The 15,486-nt window shown below is 35.2% G+C and overlaps 1 protein-coding gene across 1 annotated transcript; it reads right to left on the bottom strand.

The window, feature by feature from the left end:
- Positions 1-3,343, bottom strand: LOC147291060 (receptor kinase-like protein Xa21). The gene is made up of 2 exons (XM_086236295.1): positions 643-3,343; positions 1-510 (listed from the first exon to the last, which is right to left on the bottom strand). The coding sequence occupies exons 1-2, from the start codon at positions 3,320-3,322 to the stop codon at positions 110-112; spliced, it is 3,081 nt and encodes a 1,026-aa protein (XP_086092421.1). The 5' UTR covers positions 3,323-3,343; the 3' UTR covers positions 1-109.
- Between the last annotated feature and the right edge of the window lie 12,143 nt (positions 3,344-15,486).

Here is a 15,486-nt window from a genome sequence, read left to right as displayed (position 1 = left end):
AAACAAATATGGAAATCTTTTGCTGCAGACCTTTAATTTAGCATATCTAGACAATCTAGCATACAATCTAAACAAATATGAAACAACATTACATACAATCTAGCAATATCTAGGCAATTATTCTATCAACTTGAAGTTTGTTTCTGATCATGCACATCTCAGCTGCAACATCACTTATGTCCAGCCGTTCTCTAGGCAATTCTGCAGAGCAAGCAACTCCAATTTCCAAGACCGCAATCAAGCTTTCTTGAATTTTGATGCGAATCCTTATGTTATCCTCATTTAAACGATTGTTTGTGCTCATCTCTCCTCCCAGGTTTTCTTGAACAAGAATTGGATCGGCAATCTCTACCACTTGCTTAGGCAGAGCTTCCTTGACAAAGTTATGAAGGTTTGAAGTTCCTTGAAACATGTTATCCGTTGGTCTTTTTCCAGTAAACATTTCCAACAGGAGGATGCCATAACTGTACACATCACCTTGTGTCCAGACTTCATGTCCCATTCCATACTCTGCAATTTGACAATTCAAAACACCAGATTCTAATTTTTAATTAAGTTCTCGAAGCCCTACTTTCATGTTTGAAACTATTAAATAAATATCAAGAAAAATTTAATTAAATATATATTAATGAAATTATTCACCTGGAGGTGCATAACCAATTGTGCCCTTTAGTCCGACGGAGCTGGATTGGTTAACAGAAGGACTTTCAGAAGATTTGGGAAGGAATCTTACCAACCCAAAGTCACCAACATGTCCAATCATATCATCATTGAGAAGAACATTGCTTGGCTTGAGATCGCAGTGAACTATTGACTTATGGCAATGATGATGGAGATAATCCAATGCCATAGCAACATCAATTGCAATGTTCAACCTTTGAGAAAAAGTTAAACTCCTTTGTCTCTCATTTGTCTCACTTATTGCCTGACTTGGATGCAACCATTCCTCTAAGCTCCCATTAACCATGAACTCGTAAATTAAGGCCTTGAAATCAGTACCTTGATAATCCACACCGGAACATGCAGAGAGTACCTTCAGAAGATTACGGTGTCTGATGTTTTTCAAGGCCTCACACTCAGCAGAGAAACTTTTGGAAGCTCCATGATGAACGAGATTGAGTACCTTGACAGCAATAGTGGTTTCACCTTGGTCAAGCACCCCTTTATAGACCGACCCAAAACTGCCCGCACCAATCAAATTGGAAGAGGAGAATCCATCAGTAGCTTTCAGAAGGATTTGGTAAGACAGTCTAAGAAAGTTTTCTGATGCATCACTTGAAGTTTGCTCCTTTTTCTTCCTCCGTAAGCAACAAAGGTACAAAAAGGAAAGTGCAAAAATGACTCCAAGAAGACCACAAACTAAAGAGATTATCAGTTTCAAGGTTGTGCTCCATCCTGCCTTTTTGGGGTGGTGTTCATATTTGCATTTTGGCAATTGAAACTCAGGTATACCCCCACAAAGTTTACCATTTCCTTGGACTGATGTGGCAGTTGCATTCTTGAAAACTCCTTTGATTGGTACCACGCCCTCGAAATTGTTGTAGGATAGACTCAAAACTTGCAGAAATTCAAAATGCTCCAAGAATTCTGGAATTCTGCCCGTCAAGTTGTTGTGAGAGAGATACAGGAATTGAATACCTCTTAGTGAACCCAAAGAGGATGGAATTGTCCCTTGGAAGAAGTTTCCTTGCAGGTCTAGAGCTTCTATTTTTATACAACCACCAAGACTTGGAGGAATCTCACCAAATAACATGTTTTCAGAAACATTTAATTGCTCCAGATTTAGTAAGTTTCCTAATTCTTTGGGAAGGGATCCGGTCAAATGATTTCGAGATAAATCCAAAAGAATTTTTGAAGTCGAGACACCAATGACTTCTGGGGAAATGATGCCGCTGAGATTGTTGTTACTAATAATTAAGACTTCCAAATTGTTACACTTTCCTAAACTTGAAGGGATATTGCCATTGAGGTTGTTGTCATTTAAGATTAATTTAGTTAATAGACTCAAATTTCCAAATGTGGATGGAACATTCCCAGAGAGAGAGTTCATACCCATATATAATTTATATAATTTCTGAAGCTTTCCTAGATCAGGTGGGATTTGACCTGAAAATTGGTTTCCAAAAAGAGTTAGAGTTTCCAAGTTGACCAGATTTCCAATCCCGTTTGGGATTCTTCCTAGTATTTTATTCTCATATAGACCAATGTATCCTAGAGAAGAAGATAAGTTAGCTATGCATTGAGGTAGTATACCGCCGAAATTGTTTTTATTAATGGCTAATACTTGTAAATTGGTGGCATTAGTCAAATCACAAAGAAAGTTCAAGTCACCAACTCCCTGACTTCCAAGATGGTTGGAACCAAGAACTAATCTCTCAAGCCTATGTAAATTTTGCAAAGAGGGGACGTCTCCATGTAGTTTGTTTCTTAACATTCCAAGATGAACAAGATTTGACGCATTGGATATTGAAACAGGAATACGTCCACTAAATTGGTTCAAATCTATAACAAAGAATTCTATATGTGGAAAGGCGATATCAAAGTTTGTGGGCAAAGTCCCTTGGAGTTTGTTATCTATCGCATCAAAAAATGTAAAATTTGAAGAAAGATTGAAAAATGAGGGAGGGATCAGACCAGAAAACATATTTTGGCCCAAAGAAAGGAACGCAAATTTGGTCATTTGGCCAAAAATATCTGGAATACTCCCAATTAAATTATTAGTTTGTGCAGAAAGCAAGAAAAGAGATGATAAGTTGGTAAAGGAGTATGGGATAGTTCCTGTAAGGTTGTTGTTGTCAATATCAATTGCAATTAGCTTCGACAAGGAGCCAAGCTCCTGAGGAATTGTTCCTGCCAGAGAATTGAAAGCAAGATAAAGGGTGAGGAGTTGAGAGCAACCTGATAAGTTGGAGGGAATTTGGCCACTAAGTGAATTATTGTCCAATTGCAAATCTGTCAATCTGCGCAGTCGGCCAATTTCTGGAGGAATTTCATGGCTGAAGCTGTTGTTATAGAGATAAAATTCTCTCAAGAAACTCAAATTTGCAACATGTGGTGATATAGAGCCTGCAAGTTTCAAGGACCGCAGGTCCAACACCGTGACCCTCTGGTGGCGGTGACCACATGTAACACCATGCCAATGGCAAAAGTGGTTGGTTTCGTTCCATGAAGTCATGACTCCAAGAGGGTCATCAGTTATCCTGGCTTTGACATCAAGCAAGGCCACTCGATCTGTCTCATTTCCAGAGAGAGGCAAACCAATGCATGAGTGAAGAATAAGAGCATGCATGCAGAAAGATGAAATGAACCTGTAAAGCACCATACTTTCAATTTTCTGAAACTTAATTTGGCAGCTAAACCGGTGACTACTCTAGCAACTCGAGGAGAATCCAATATATAGGCAGTAGGCTGCTTAATGAGTTTGGAGTCTTTGGACCCACACGCACCCCATGAAGAACGTAAACACCAATAATTAATGGCAGTACTTGAGACTTCAGAGAAAAAAGATACTACCTTCTCTAAAAGAAAAGCATCTTGACTCTGCCAAAAGTTCTTGACTCATATTTTCAGATTTGTTCAGAGCCAGCATGCGCGCACTACAACAAATGTGACTTTTGATGTCACAGATTTGAAGATGTTCCCTGAATATACGTCATTAACTGTCCTATTGGTCAAGTTGAAAAGTCAATGACGTCTTAATAGTCATTTTGTCTCTTATTATGAGTTTATGACCCGTGTGTTAAACTGCCCTCCCATTAATATTTTTAAAAATACCAATATGACCTAATATTTTAGGATTTCATCCAAATTTCTGTTAAAAACATTGTCACGTGCCCTTCGAGTGAGGGCAAAATGGACAATTCACTTAACATAGGTCTTGTGTGTTTGTCTGAATTCATTCCCATTCGACCAAATTTTGTTTATTTTTGTGCATTAGATTCCAAAAAAAGCAGTAATGCTATACTTACTACATTTTTATACCACAATTTCATACCATCTTACATGGCATTCATACATTGAACACCAAAAATTAAAAAATAAAATCTACAAAAGAAAAAGGAAATACCCTTCCAGTAAAGTAATGACACATCAGGTGAAAAACAAATGTGAGAAAAAAAAAAAAGGGACAACTAGTATTATTGCAAAAAAAGTGACAAATCTTGGTAATATGAAACCACCCTTGACCTATCTAAAACTTTGAGTGTGAATTATTCGTTTTATTCTAACGCAATCTTTTAGATAAAAATTTGGAAGACGTCCTAAAAATTTGGGCCACATTGGCCTAGTTTAAAAACTTTGATAGGTAAATTAGCTAAATTTTTAATTGACAACAATTTGATACATGGGTTTTAGTTGAGGCTAATCCACAGTCCCTTGGATAAGGGTAATCACACAGACAGAGTCAGATCAATTTTTTAGATTTTTTAAATTTTAGTTTTTTAGAACTAGGCCCACTTCCTAATTACCAACTTGGATGTGAACCGCTAGTTTTGCGTTTCCAATTGCGGTCCATTTTTTTCCAACTCAGCAAAGCTAGGGCATTATTAGTTGAAACAAATTACAGATCATGCCATTCTCAGTTTTCACGCCAGTATTCAATTAAGGCTATATACCACTTTTGCCCCTTGACATTGCAACGAAATCTCAATTCACCCCTTATCATTTCAATTGTATCAATTTGTCACCTAATAGTATATTTTGTGTTCCAATGTGCCCTCTAGGCTCAATTCTGTCATAACCTCCGTTAATTTTGATGACGTGGCAGGGCATATTGGTCATTTCGACACTTAGATAATATATGAGTTGCCACGTGTACAAAAAAATAAAAATAAAAAATTCTAATATTTTAAAAAACCATAATTAAAAAAAATATAAAAAAAACACCTCATTCCCTCCCCACCCAGATTTGGCCACACCCACCCAGCCCCTCTCTCCTGCAACCACCCTTCCCCCCAGCCCCAACCCACCTCCCTCCCCCGACCAACCCCCTCCCCCCTCCACCCACCCACCCACCCACCCACCCCTTACCTAGCCCAGACTCGGGTTTGCATTGCAAGGCCGTGCTTGGCGTGGAGGTCGCGGAGGACGAGCCCGATGCCAGTGTCGCTCCTAATAGAGAGAGAAAGTGATTGATAGAGATATATAGAAAGTGACAAAGAGAGAGAGAGAGAGAGAGAGAGACAGAAAGGGTTTGAGAGAGATGCGGTTGGAAGGCTGGTTGGGGGGTTGCCGACCCGGTGGTCGGAGATTGGGAAGGAGGTGAGTAGGTTGGGTGATGGATGCAGGGGAAGGGGAGGGAGGAGGGTTTGGGGGCACGGGAGAGGGGGGAGGAAGGCAACTGGCTCTTTTTTTTTTTATTGGTCATTTCGACACTTAGACCGTATATGAGTTGCCACGTGTACAAAAAAAAATAATAATAAAAATTCTAATATTTTAAAAAACCAAAATAAAATAAAATTAAAAAAAAAAAACCCTCATTCCCTCCCCACCCAGATCTGGCCACACCCACCCCTACTCAGCCCCGACCAATCCCCTTCCCCTTCCATCCACCCACCTCTCTTCCTCCCCCCCTTACCTAGCCCCGACTCAGGTTTGCATTGCGAGGCCGTGCTTGGCGTGGAGGTCGCGGAGGACGAGCTCAATGCCTGTGTCGCTCCTAGTAGAGAGAGAAAGAGAGTGACAGAGAGATAGAGAAAGTGACAAAGAGAGAGAGATAGAAAGGGTTTGAGAGAGATGCGGCTGGGAGGCTGGTTGGGGGGTTGCTGACCCAGAGGATGAGGTACCCTGTGGCCAGAGATTGGGAGGGAGGTGAGTGGGTTGGGTGGTGGATGTAGGGGAGGGGGAGGAAGGAGGGTTTGGGGGCAGGGGAGAGAGGGGGAGGAAGGCAACTGGCTCTTTTTTTATTTTATATATATATTTTTTTTAATTCAATTATTTAGTTTTATATTTTATACAATTTTTAAATATTTTATTCTTTTTTATTATTTTTTGTCTACATGGCAAAGGGTGGGTCCCACTTTTGCATCTATGTGGCAAAGTGAGGTACTGAATGGTCCAGAAGAGTCAAAATGACCAATATGTCCTGCCACGTAGGCGCTACGTCATCAAAATTGACGGAGGTTATAACGGAATTGAGCCGAATGGGCACATTAGAAGACGATTTGTACTATTAGGTGACAAATTGATACAATTGAAACGAAATGGGTTAATCGAGATTTCGTTGCAATTTCAGGGGGCAAAAGTGGTATATAGCCTTCAATCAACAATTTGGGCACTTATTGGGACAGTGGTCAAAGTTCATATAGGAATATTTAAAAAAAAAGTTCGCTGACTTTGGGTACCAAATTACAATGTTTTTTCATTTTAACTACCAAAATTTTTATGTCATTTGACTTTAGATACTAAATTTCAGTTTAGAACCAACTTTAAAAAACATGGTTATACCGAGCCTATGACTGTTAGACAGTCATAACTCTTTTGTTGATTTGTTGTTTTTTCAATATTTGCAAGGCTTAAACTTTAATGTTTAGTCTCTGGGTTATAGGACTTCATCACTCAATCCTAAATCAAAAGCATTAAACCCTTATATTTGGTATTTAATCCTAATTTTGTTGATAAAAAAAAACCCTAAATTTTATAAACCTTTTATATTATAGAAAATTAAGATTAAATATTAATTAAATACCAAATATCAATAGTTTTTCAGCAAAGTAGTAAGACACTAATTTTTTTTAGTTTAGGTACTAACCTAGAGCAAGACATTTTGAATTAGGTCATAATGTCTTGCTATACAGTTGTGATTGTTTCAAATTCATTAAAATTCAAAATTTATAAGGGTTTAATGCTTTTGATTTAGACTTGGGGGATGAAGTCCTATAACTTAGAGACTAAACATTAAAGTTTAAGCCTTGCAAATATTGAAAAAATAACAAATCAATAAAAAAGTTATGCGTGTTAGACAGTTACTGCTCGGTATAAGAATGTTTTTTAAAGTTGGTACCTAAACTGAAATTTAGTATCTAAAGTGAAATGACATAAACATTTTGGTATTTAAAATGAAAAAACATTGCAATTTGGTACTTAAAGTCAACGGACCTTTATATTATCTTAGAATTGAATAATTTAAAAAATATTTTAAAGCTCCATTTCAAAAATAAGAAAAATCCAACTTAAAAAAAAATGTGAGTGTACATTGAGAATCAATTAGCTTATTTTTATAATTTGCCTCAAGTCCTACTTTTCGTCCATGAATCATTATTGGCTTGTTTTTAATGGAAAAGAAGAGAATCTCTACTTTTACTTTGGCCAGTTTATGAAGGAAAAGAAGAGAATCTCTACTTTTAAGCAAGGAGGAAAATTTTGTTTTTTGGGGAAGGGGAGCTTTTATTATACTAAAATATTTTCATCAAGATTTTGGAAATTTTTGCGAAAATATCGGCTTCGGGGTGGGATTTCTGGGTTTCAGTGGGTTTCGACAGCAGGGGGCGAGATGAGGCGGCAAAATCGCCGGGGAAAGAGAGAGAGAGAGAGAGATGAGGTCTGGGGTCATGGTGTGTGGCGACTAGAAGAGAGAATGAGGTGGCGAAATCGTTGGGGAAAGAGGAACAACGAGAGAGAGAGATGAGGTCGGGGAGAGAGAAAGAGATGAGAGAGATGAGGTCTAGGTCATGATGTGTGGCGAATGGAAGAGAGAATGAAATAGAAATTCTGGGTTTGAGTTTCTTTTGTACTAAACCCTAGTTGGTGAAAAGACTAAAATACCCCTCAATCTTCGTTTGTCCGTAACTCCAAAACATGTTCCATTTGCGTCTACACGCTTGTTGACCCGAGACCTTTCCATCAAGACTAAAATCAAGACTGGGCCTTTCTTAATTTTTATTATTCCTCGATGCTCCACCGAAATTACTTAAAATCCAAATAACTCACCAAAATTAACTTCGAGGTTCGAAAAACGTTATGTGAAATCCCGTGAGCTCGTCTTGATAAATCTTATTTTCTACGACTTCAAATTCATTTAGTGCCTTTCAAAATTCTTCAGAAAAATTCTAATATCTCAAAATTAACAAGATAATTATCAATAAATCACTATTTACTCCAAAATAAATTATAAACCAACTTTTCGAGATTTCACAATCTATTTGGATTGTGTTTGGTTATTGGGTTAAGGGGTTTAAAAAATAACAATACTTGTCATTTTCTTATTTGTCCACATATGTTTTAAGGATAATTGGATTCAAAATGATTAAATATCCCTTAAAAAGAAGTCATTTTTATGTAATTGTTAATTAGTTAACCATTTTTATTTAGCAGTATTTGCCCCAACACGCATTATATTCATCTTATTGAATACTTATTTAATTCATAATTTAATATTGTAATATAAATAAATTCGAGGTGTTATTTATATAATTATTAATTAGTAATCCATTTTTTTAACAGTATTTGCCTTCAGCGTGCATTATATTCACCTTATATCACATGAAACCTACTATATAATTTAGTTTCTTCAATGTTTTTTATTAATGTAGTAGATAATATGTTAAATAATCATATGATCAAGTTTTATTCAAAATTTTCGTATTTTAATAGCAATTTTTGTCATTTTTGTCTAATTTTGTCGAAATTAAAATTTTAATCGAAAATTCCGAGAAAATTTCTATTGAAATTTCAATCGAAAATTTTCTCAAATAAAAGAAGCACATTGTTAACACTATGGTGGTGGATATTGCATATTATTTGGTGAACAAAATTTAATTAAAAGATTTACAAAATGTAGCAATACTTTAAGCAGAAAAGAAAAAGAAAAAAGGTTTTTTTCAAAATTGGTACATAAACTTTAATTTGTCCAAATTGCATATCTCATCTTTTAATTTGTATTTAATTGGTACTTCTGTCTAAATCAATAACGGAAGTTGTCAAATACATGAGTATTTCAGTAAATGCAGTTAAGATTGTTTACCCAAATGGAAATTCCCATGGGTAATATTACAGTAATGCTACACTTACCACATTTTTATACCACAATTTCATACCATCTTACATGGCATTCATACATTGGACACTACAAATTAAAAAATAAAACCTAAAAAAGAAAAAAGAAATACATATCCAGTAAAATAATGACACATCAGGTGGGATACAAATGTGGAAAAAAAAATGTGGGACAACTAGCATTATTGGTAATATTATCTTCCTTCACATGTGCCATTCTTCTCTTTGCCCCCACCCAACCACATCGCCATCACCTTCTCCTACTCCTCCTTCCTCTTCTTCTGTAACTACATTAGATCCCTAACCTAATGCAGATCCCATCACAGTCCCACACCCACCCTCTTAGTCCATAGTCCCATATACCTGCCTTCTTCTTCTTTCCCCCACAGTCCTATACCTACTTCCTTCTTCTCTTATTGTTTCAAATCCATAAAATTAAAAAAGAAAACTACTACAGAGTACAGATCCCCACACCCAACCCGTACCCACCTCATCTTCTTTTTTTATTGTTTTATTCTTTTTCTTTTCTTCTTCCTTTTTTGTTTTATATTTTTTTTTTATTACTCTGATTTTTATTATTATTATTTTTTTAACTTGTAAAAGCATCTCCAACAACTTAGTTATCTCTCCCTCCCTATTTATATTAGTTGATTTTCTTCTGAAATCATTCTCCAACATAGTATCTATCTACTTAGCTAATTAGGATTTGTTTTTTGGTTAGCTAGATTTGGGTGAGAGGAGAGAGAAAATAGCTATAGCCAAAATTCGCCGAACATTAATTTGGTCCCGAGACAAACAGTCATAATATCAAATTTAAATAAGGCTTTTTATCACAAATAGTCCATTAACTTTCACTAAAACATCAATTTGGTCTTTAAAGTACATTTTCACTCAATATCATCCCTCATCTTTGTCACCGAACATTAATTTGGTCCCGAGACAAACTTTGAAAATTCGCCGTCGCCAAATATAGCTCAGCATATGAAAAAATTCTCTGAAAATTCCTATGGACTCGTCTTGACTATTACTATTTTTATATAGGGTCAAATTATCAAATTAACGTTTAGTATTTTCGAGGAATTAGTTTGGGAATTTCTAATTTTCTGGAAAATCAATTTATAATTTGACCTTATATAAAAATAGTTGTAGTTAAGACGAGTCCGTATGAATTTTTGAAATTTTTTTTCGTATTCCGAGCTATTTTTGGCGAATTTTCAAAGTGTGTTTATGGACTAAATTGATGTTCAATGGCAAATATAAAGGATTAAATTGATTGAAATGTACTTTAGGGACCAATTTGATGTTTGAGTGAAAGTAGATGGACTATTGGTGATAAAAAACTTTTAAATAATTAATTAAATCTGAATTTGAAAACATTGCTGGGGTAAGATTTTAAAAATAGTTAGCTAAAATAGATTTCTAATTTTTTTTGCACAAATTTAGCTAGAATATAGGTAAACTTGTTATAGTTGCTCTAAAAGACTTAGCACTATCGTTTATCTCCATTAAGTTGATTAACAGAATTAGAATTTTGAGACGGAATTAAAATTTGATACTTATTAGATACAAAATAAAAGATTTGATATGTAATATAGACAAATTAAAGTTTATGTATCAACTTGGGACATAACCTAAATTCCGGCACCAAATTTGAAAAAAACTCAAAAAAAAAAAAAAATTAGAAATGAGATGAGTAACAAGACCCAAGTGGCAAGTGCTGTACATGATGGTTCATTGCCTCATCGGTGCTTTACTCACGGCATCAGATGACCCACTGACTGACTAAAGAAAACTTAGTCCATGGACTGGGCAAGGGTAGCAAGAATTCGGGCTGTTTATAATGGCCTTCATGATTACTTAGTCTCACAAATGGAGAAGCAAGGAGTATAGATTTCTAATTTTTTTTTTGCACAAATTTAGCAAGAATATAGGTAAACTTGTTGGAATTGCTCTAAAAGACTTAATTTGTACTATCGTTTATCCGTATTAAATTGACTAACAGAATTAGAATTTTGACTGACGGAATTAAAATTTGGTATTTATTAGATACAAAATAAAAGATTTGATATGCAATGTGAATAAATTAAAGTTTATGTATTAACTTGGGACATAGCCTAAAATTCTGGCACCAAATTTGAAAAAAATCCAAAAAAAAAAAAAAAAAAAAAAATAGAAATGAGATGAGTAACAAGACCCAAGTGGCAAGTGCTGTACATGATGGTTCATTGCCTCATTGGTGCTTTACTCACGGCATCAGATGACCCACTGACTGACTAAAGCAAACCTAGTCTATGGACTGGGCAAGGGTAGCAAGAATTCGGGCTGTTCATAATGGCCTTCATGATTACTTAGTCTCACAAATGGAGAAGCAAGGAGTCTTCTTATTCTTCAATCCCTAGGGACCACAACAAGAAGAAAAATATAAACAAATCCGTACTGGGAATCGAGAAAATATAACCTTGTGTCCAGACTTCATGTCCCATTCCATACTCTGCAATTGGAAAATTCAAAACACCAGATTCTAATTTTTAATCAAGTGCTCAAAGCCCCACTTTCATGTTTGAAACTATTAATAAGTATCAAGAAAAATTAAATTGAATTAATAATATATGTTAATGAAATTATTCACCTGGTGGAGCATAACCAATTGTTCCTTTTACTCCGACGGAGCTTGATTGGTTAACAGAATGACTTTCAGAAGCTTTGGGAAGGAATCTTACCAACCCAAAGTCACCAACATGTCCAATCATATCATCATTGAGAAGAACATTGCTTGGCTTCAGATCGCAGTGAACTATTGACTTATGGCAATGGTTATGGAGATAATCCAATGCCATAGAAACATCAATGCCAACATATTATCTATCTAATTAGCTAATTAGGATTTGTTTTTTGGTTAGCTAGATTTGGGAGAAAGGAGAGAGAAAATAGCTATAGCCAAAACAAACCAACTGACACAAGTTTTGAATTCTTTAATTGCAATTGTACAAATTTATCCCTCATTAGTCATAATATCAAATTTAAATAAGGTTTTTTATCACAAATAGTCCATTAACTTTCACTAAAACATCAATTTGGTCTCTAAAGTGCATTTTAACTCAATATCATCCTTCATCTTTGTCACCGAACATTAATTTGATCCAGAGACAACCTTTGAAAATTCGTCGTTGCCAAATATAGCTCAGCATATGAAAAAATTCTCTGAAAATTCCTATGGACTCGTCTTGACTATTACTATTTTTATATGGGGTCAAATTATCAAATTAACGTTTAGTATTTTCGGGGAATTAGTTTGAGAATTTCTAATTTTCTGAAAAATCAATTTATAATTTGACTTTATATAAAAATAGTAGTAATCTAGACGAGTCCGTAGGAATTTTTGAAATTTTTTTTCGTATCCCGAGCTATTTTTGGCGAATTTTCAAAGTGTGTTTATGGACCAAATTGATGTTCGATGGCAAATATAAGGGATTAAATTGATTGAAAATGCACTTTATGGACCAATTTGATGTTTGAGTAAAAGTAAATGGACTATTGGTGATAAAAAGCTTTTAAATAATTAATTAAATCTGAAGATTAGCTAAAATATAAAACATTACTGGGGTAAGATTTTAAAAATAGTTAGCTAAAATAGATTTCTAATTTTTTTTGCACAAATTTAGCTAGAATATAGGTAAACTTGTTGGAGTTGCTCTAAAGACTTAAGTAGCAGTTTAGAACTATTATCTCTATTAAGTTGACTAACATAATTAGAATTTTGACTGACGGAATTAAAATTTGGTACTTATTAGATACAAAATAAAAGATTTGATATGCAATGTGGATAAATTAAAGTTTAGGTATCAACTTGGGACATAGCCTAAATTCCGGCACCAAATTTGAAAAAAACCCAAAAAAAAAAAAAAAAATTATAAATGAGATGAGTAACAAGACCCAAGTGGCAAGTGCTGTACATGATGGTTCATTGCCTCATCGGTGCTTTACTCACGGCATCAGATGACCCACTGACTGACTAAAGAAAACTTAGTCCATGGACTGGGCAAGGGTAGCAAGAATTCGGGCTGTTTATAATGGCCTTCATGATTACTTAGTCTCACAAATGGAGAAGCAAGGAGTATAGATTTCTAATTTTTTTTTTGCACAAATTTAGCAAGAATATAGGTAAACTTGTTAGAATTGCTCTAAACGACTTAATTTGCACTATCGTTTATCCGTATTAAGTTGACTAACAGAATTAGAATTTTGACTGACGGAATTAAAATTTGGTATTTATTAGATACAAAATAAAAGATTTGATATGCAATGTGAATAAATTAAAGTTTATGTATTAACTTGGGACATAGCCTAAAATTCTGGCACCAAATTTGAAAAAAATCCAAAAAAAAAAAAAAAAGAAATGAGATGAGTAACAAGACCCAAGTGGCAAGTGCTGTACATGATGGTTCATTGCCTCATCGGTGCTTTACTCACGGCATCAGATGACCCACTGACTGACTAAAGAAAACTTAGTCCATGGACTGGGCAAGGGTAGCAAGATTTCAAGCTGTTTATAATGGCCTTCATGATTACTTAGTCTCACAAATGGAGAAGCAAGGAGTATAGATTTCTAATTTTTTTTTTGCACAAATTTAGCAAGAATATAGGTAAACTTGTTGGAATTGCTCTAAAAGACTTAATTTGCACTATCTTTTATCCGTATTAAATTGACTAACAGAATTAGAATTTTGACGGACGGAATTAAAATTTGGTATTTATTAGATACAAAATAAAAGATTTGATATGCAATGTGAATAAATTAAAGTTTATGTATTAACTTGGGACATAGCCTAAAATTCTGGCACCAAATTTGAAAAAAATTCGAAAAAAAAAAAAAAATAGAAATGAGATGAGTAACAAGACCCAAGTGGCAAGTGCTGTACATGATGGTTCATTGCCTCATTGGTGCTTTTCTCACGGCATCAGATGACCCACTGACTGACTAAAGCAAACTTAGTCCATGGACTGGGCAAGGGTAGCAAGAATTCGGGCTGTTTATAATGGCCTTCATGATTACTTAGTCTCACAAATGGAGAAGCAAGGAGTATAGATTTCTAATTTTTTTTTTTTGCACAAATTTAGCTAGAATATAGGTAAACTTGTTGGAATTGCTCTAAAAGACTTAATTAGCACTATCATTTATCCGTATTAAGTTGACTAACAGAATTAGAATTTTGACTGACGGAATTAAAATTTGGTACTTATTAGATACAAAATAAAAGATTTGATATGCAATGTGAATAAATTAAAGTTTAGGTATTAACTTGGACATAGCCTAAAATTCCGGCACCAAATTTGAAAAAAATCCAAAAAAAAAAAAAAAAATTTAGAAATGAGATAGTAACAAGATCCAAGTGGCAAGTGCTGTGCATGATGGTTCATTGCCTCATTGGTGCTTTACTCACGGCATCAGATGACCCACTGACTGACTAAAGCAAACCTAGTCTATGGACTGGGCAAGGGTAGCAAGAATTCGGGCTGTTCATAATGGCCTTCATGATTACTTAGTCTCACAAATGGAGAAGCAAGGAGTCTTCTTATTCTTCAATCCCTAGGGACCACAACAAGAAGAAAAATATAAACAAATCCGTACAGGGAATCGAGAAAATGAGGCTTTTTGTTTGTTTTTGTTTTTTCTCTTTTCTTTTCTCTATGGTCGCTGTGAAGAAGCCAAGAAAAGTTGAAGCAATTTCCTGAAGCCAATTTTGAAAACTCAATGTGAGCCCACAGGTGAGGAGGGTTGAAGAAAAGGGGTTGTCTTTTCTTTTTCTTGGAATGCGGCAGAAGACAGTCCTAATTAATGCTTGGTCCCCTGGATTCAATCAGGGCCCAGTGTAGGAAATGCCCACATACACATTTCCATTGATATATTCATCAGATTCGGGCAAGCTGTATTTAATTTATAACAGTACAACCAGCCAAAGTAACTTTAACTGTTTCTAACAGCGGAATGATTCCTAATTTCCTATCCATTCTCTCGAATTGCTGACGTGCATGGGAGGCTGATCTGGAATCTCATCTGGCAGTTTTGCAGTCACTATGTCATCCCCACTCCAGATCACGCCAGGGGATCCAAGCATGAAATTGTTAATTTGGAAGTAAAAAGAAGTGAGTGGAAGGAAGACCTTTTGGTGAGAATATAAGGTACTTACTCACCACTTGACACAAACTGAACCAACAGATCACCTCTGAATAGCACTAAAACCTAGTGGTACTGTGGTAGCTATAAGTAAAAACTTACGGATATTTGCTGGAACTAAATAGAACTTTTAGTTACAATATCCCTTTGGGGTTAGTTCAAATGGTCAGGGAGGGTGGGGAAATGGATTAAGAGTTAAGCTTCATTCTAATGATTCTATACCCCAATATATTGAACCTTGTCAAAAATAGAATAAAAAATGACAAAAGTCATAAAAAAGTCCATGTCGTTATTTATTTAGAATGTCTTACATACATAAA

The sequence above is a fragment of the Dryas octopetala genome, chromosome 3, assembly GCF_963921425.1.
Source record: "Dryas octopetala chromosome 3, drDryOcto1.1, whole genome shotgun sequence".
Classification (NCBI taxonomy): Eukaryota; Viridiplantae; Streptophyta; class Magnoliopsida; order Rosales; family Rosaceae; genus Dryas; species Dryas octopetala.
This window is presented reverse-complemented; position numbering and strand designations above follow the sequence as displayed.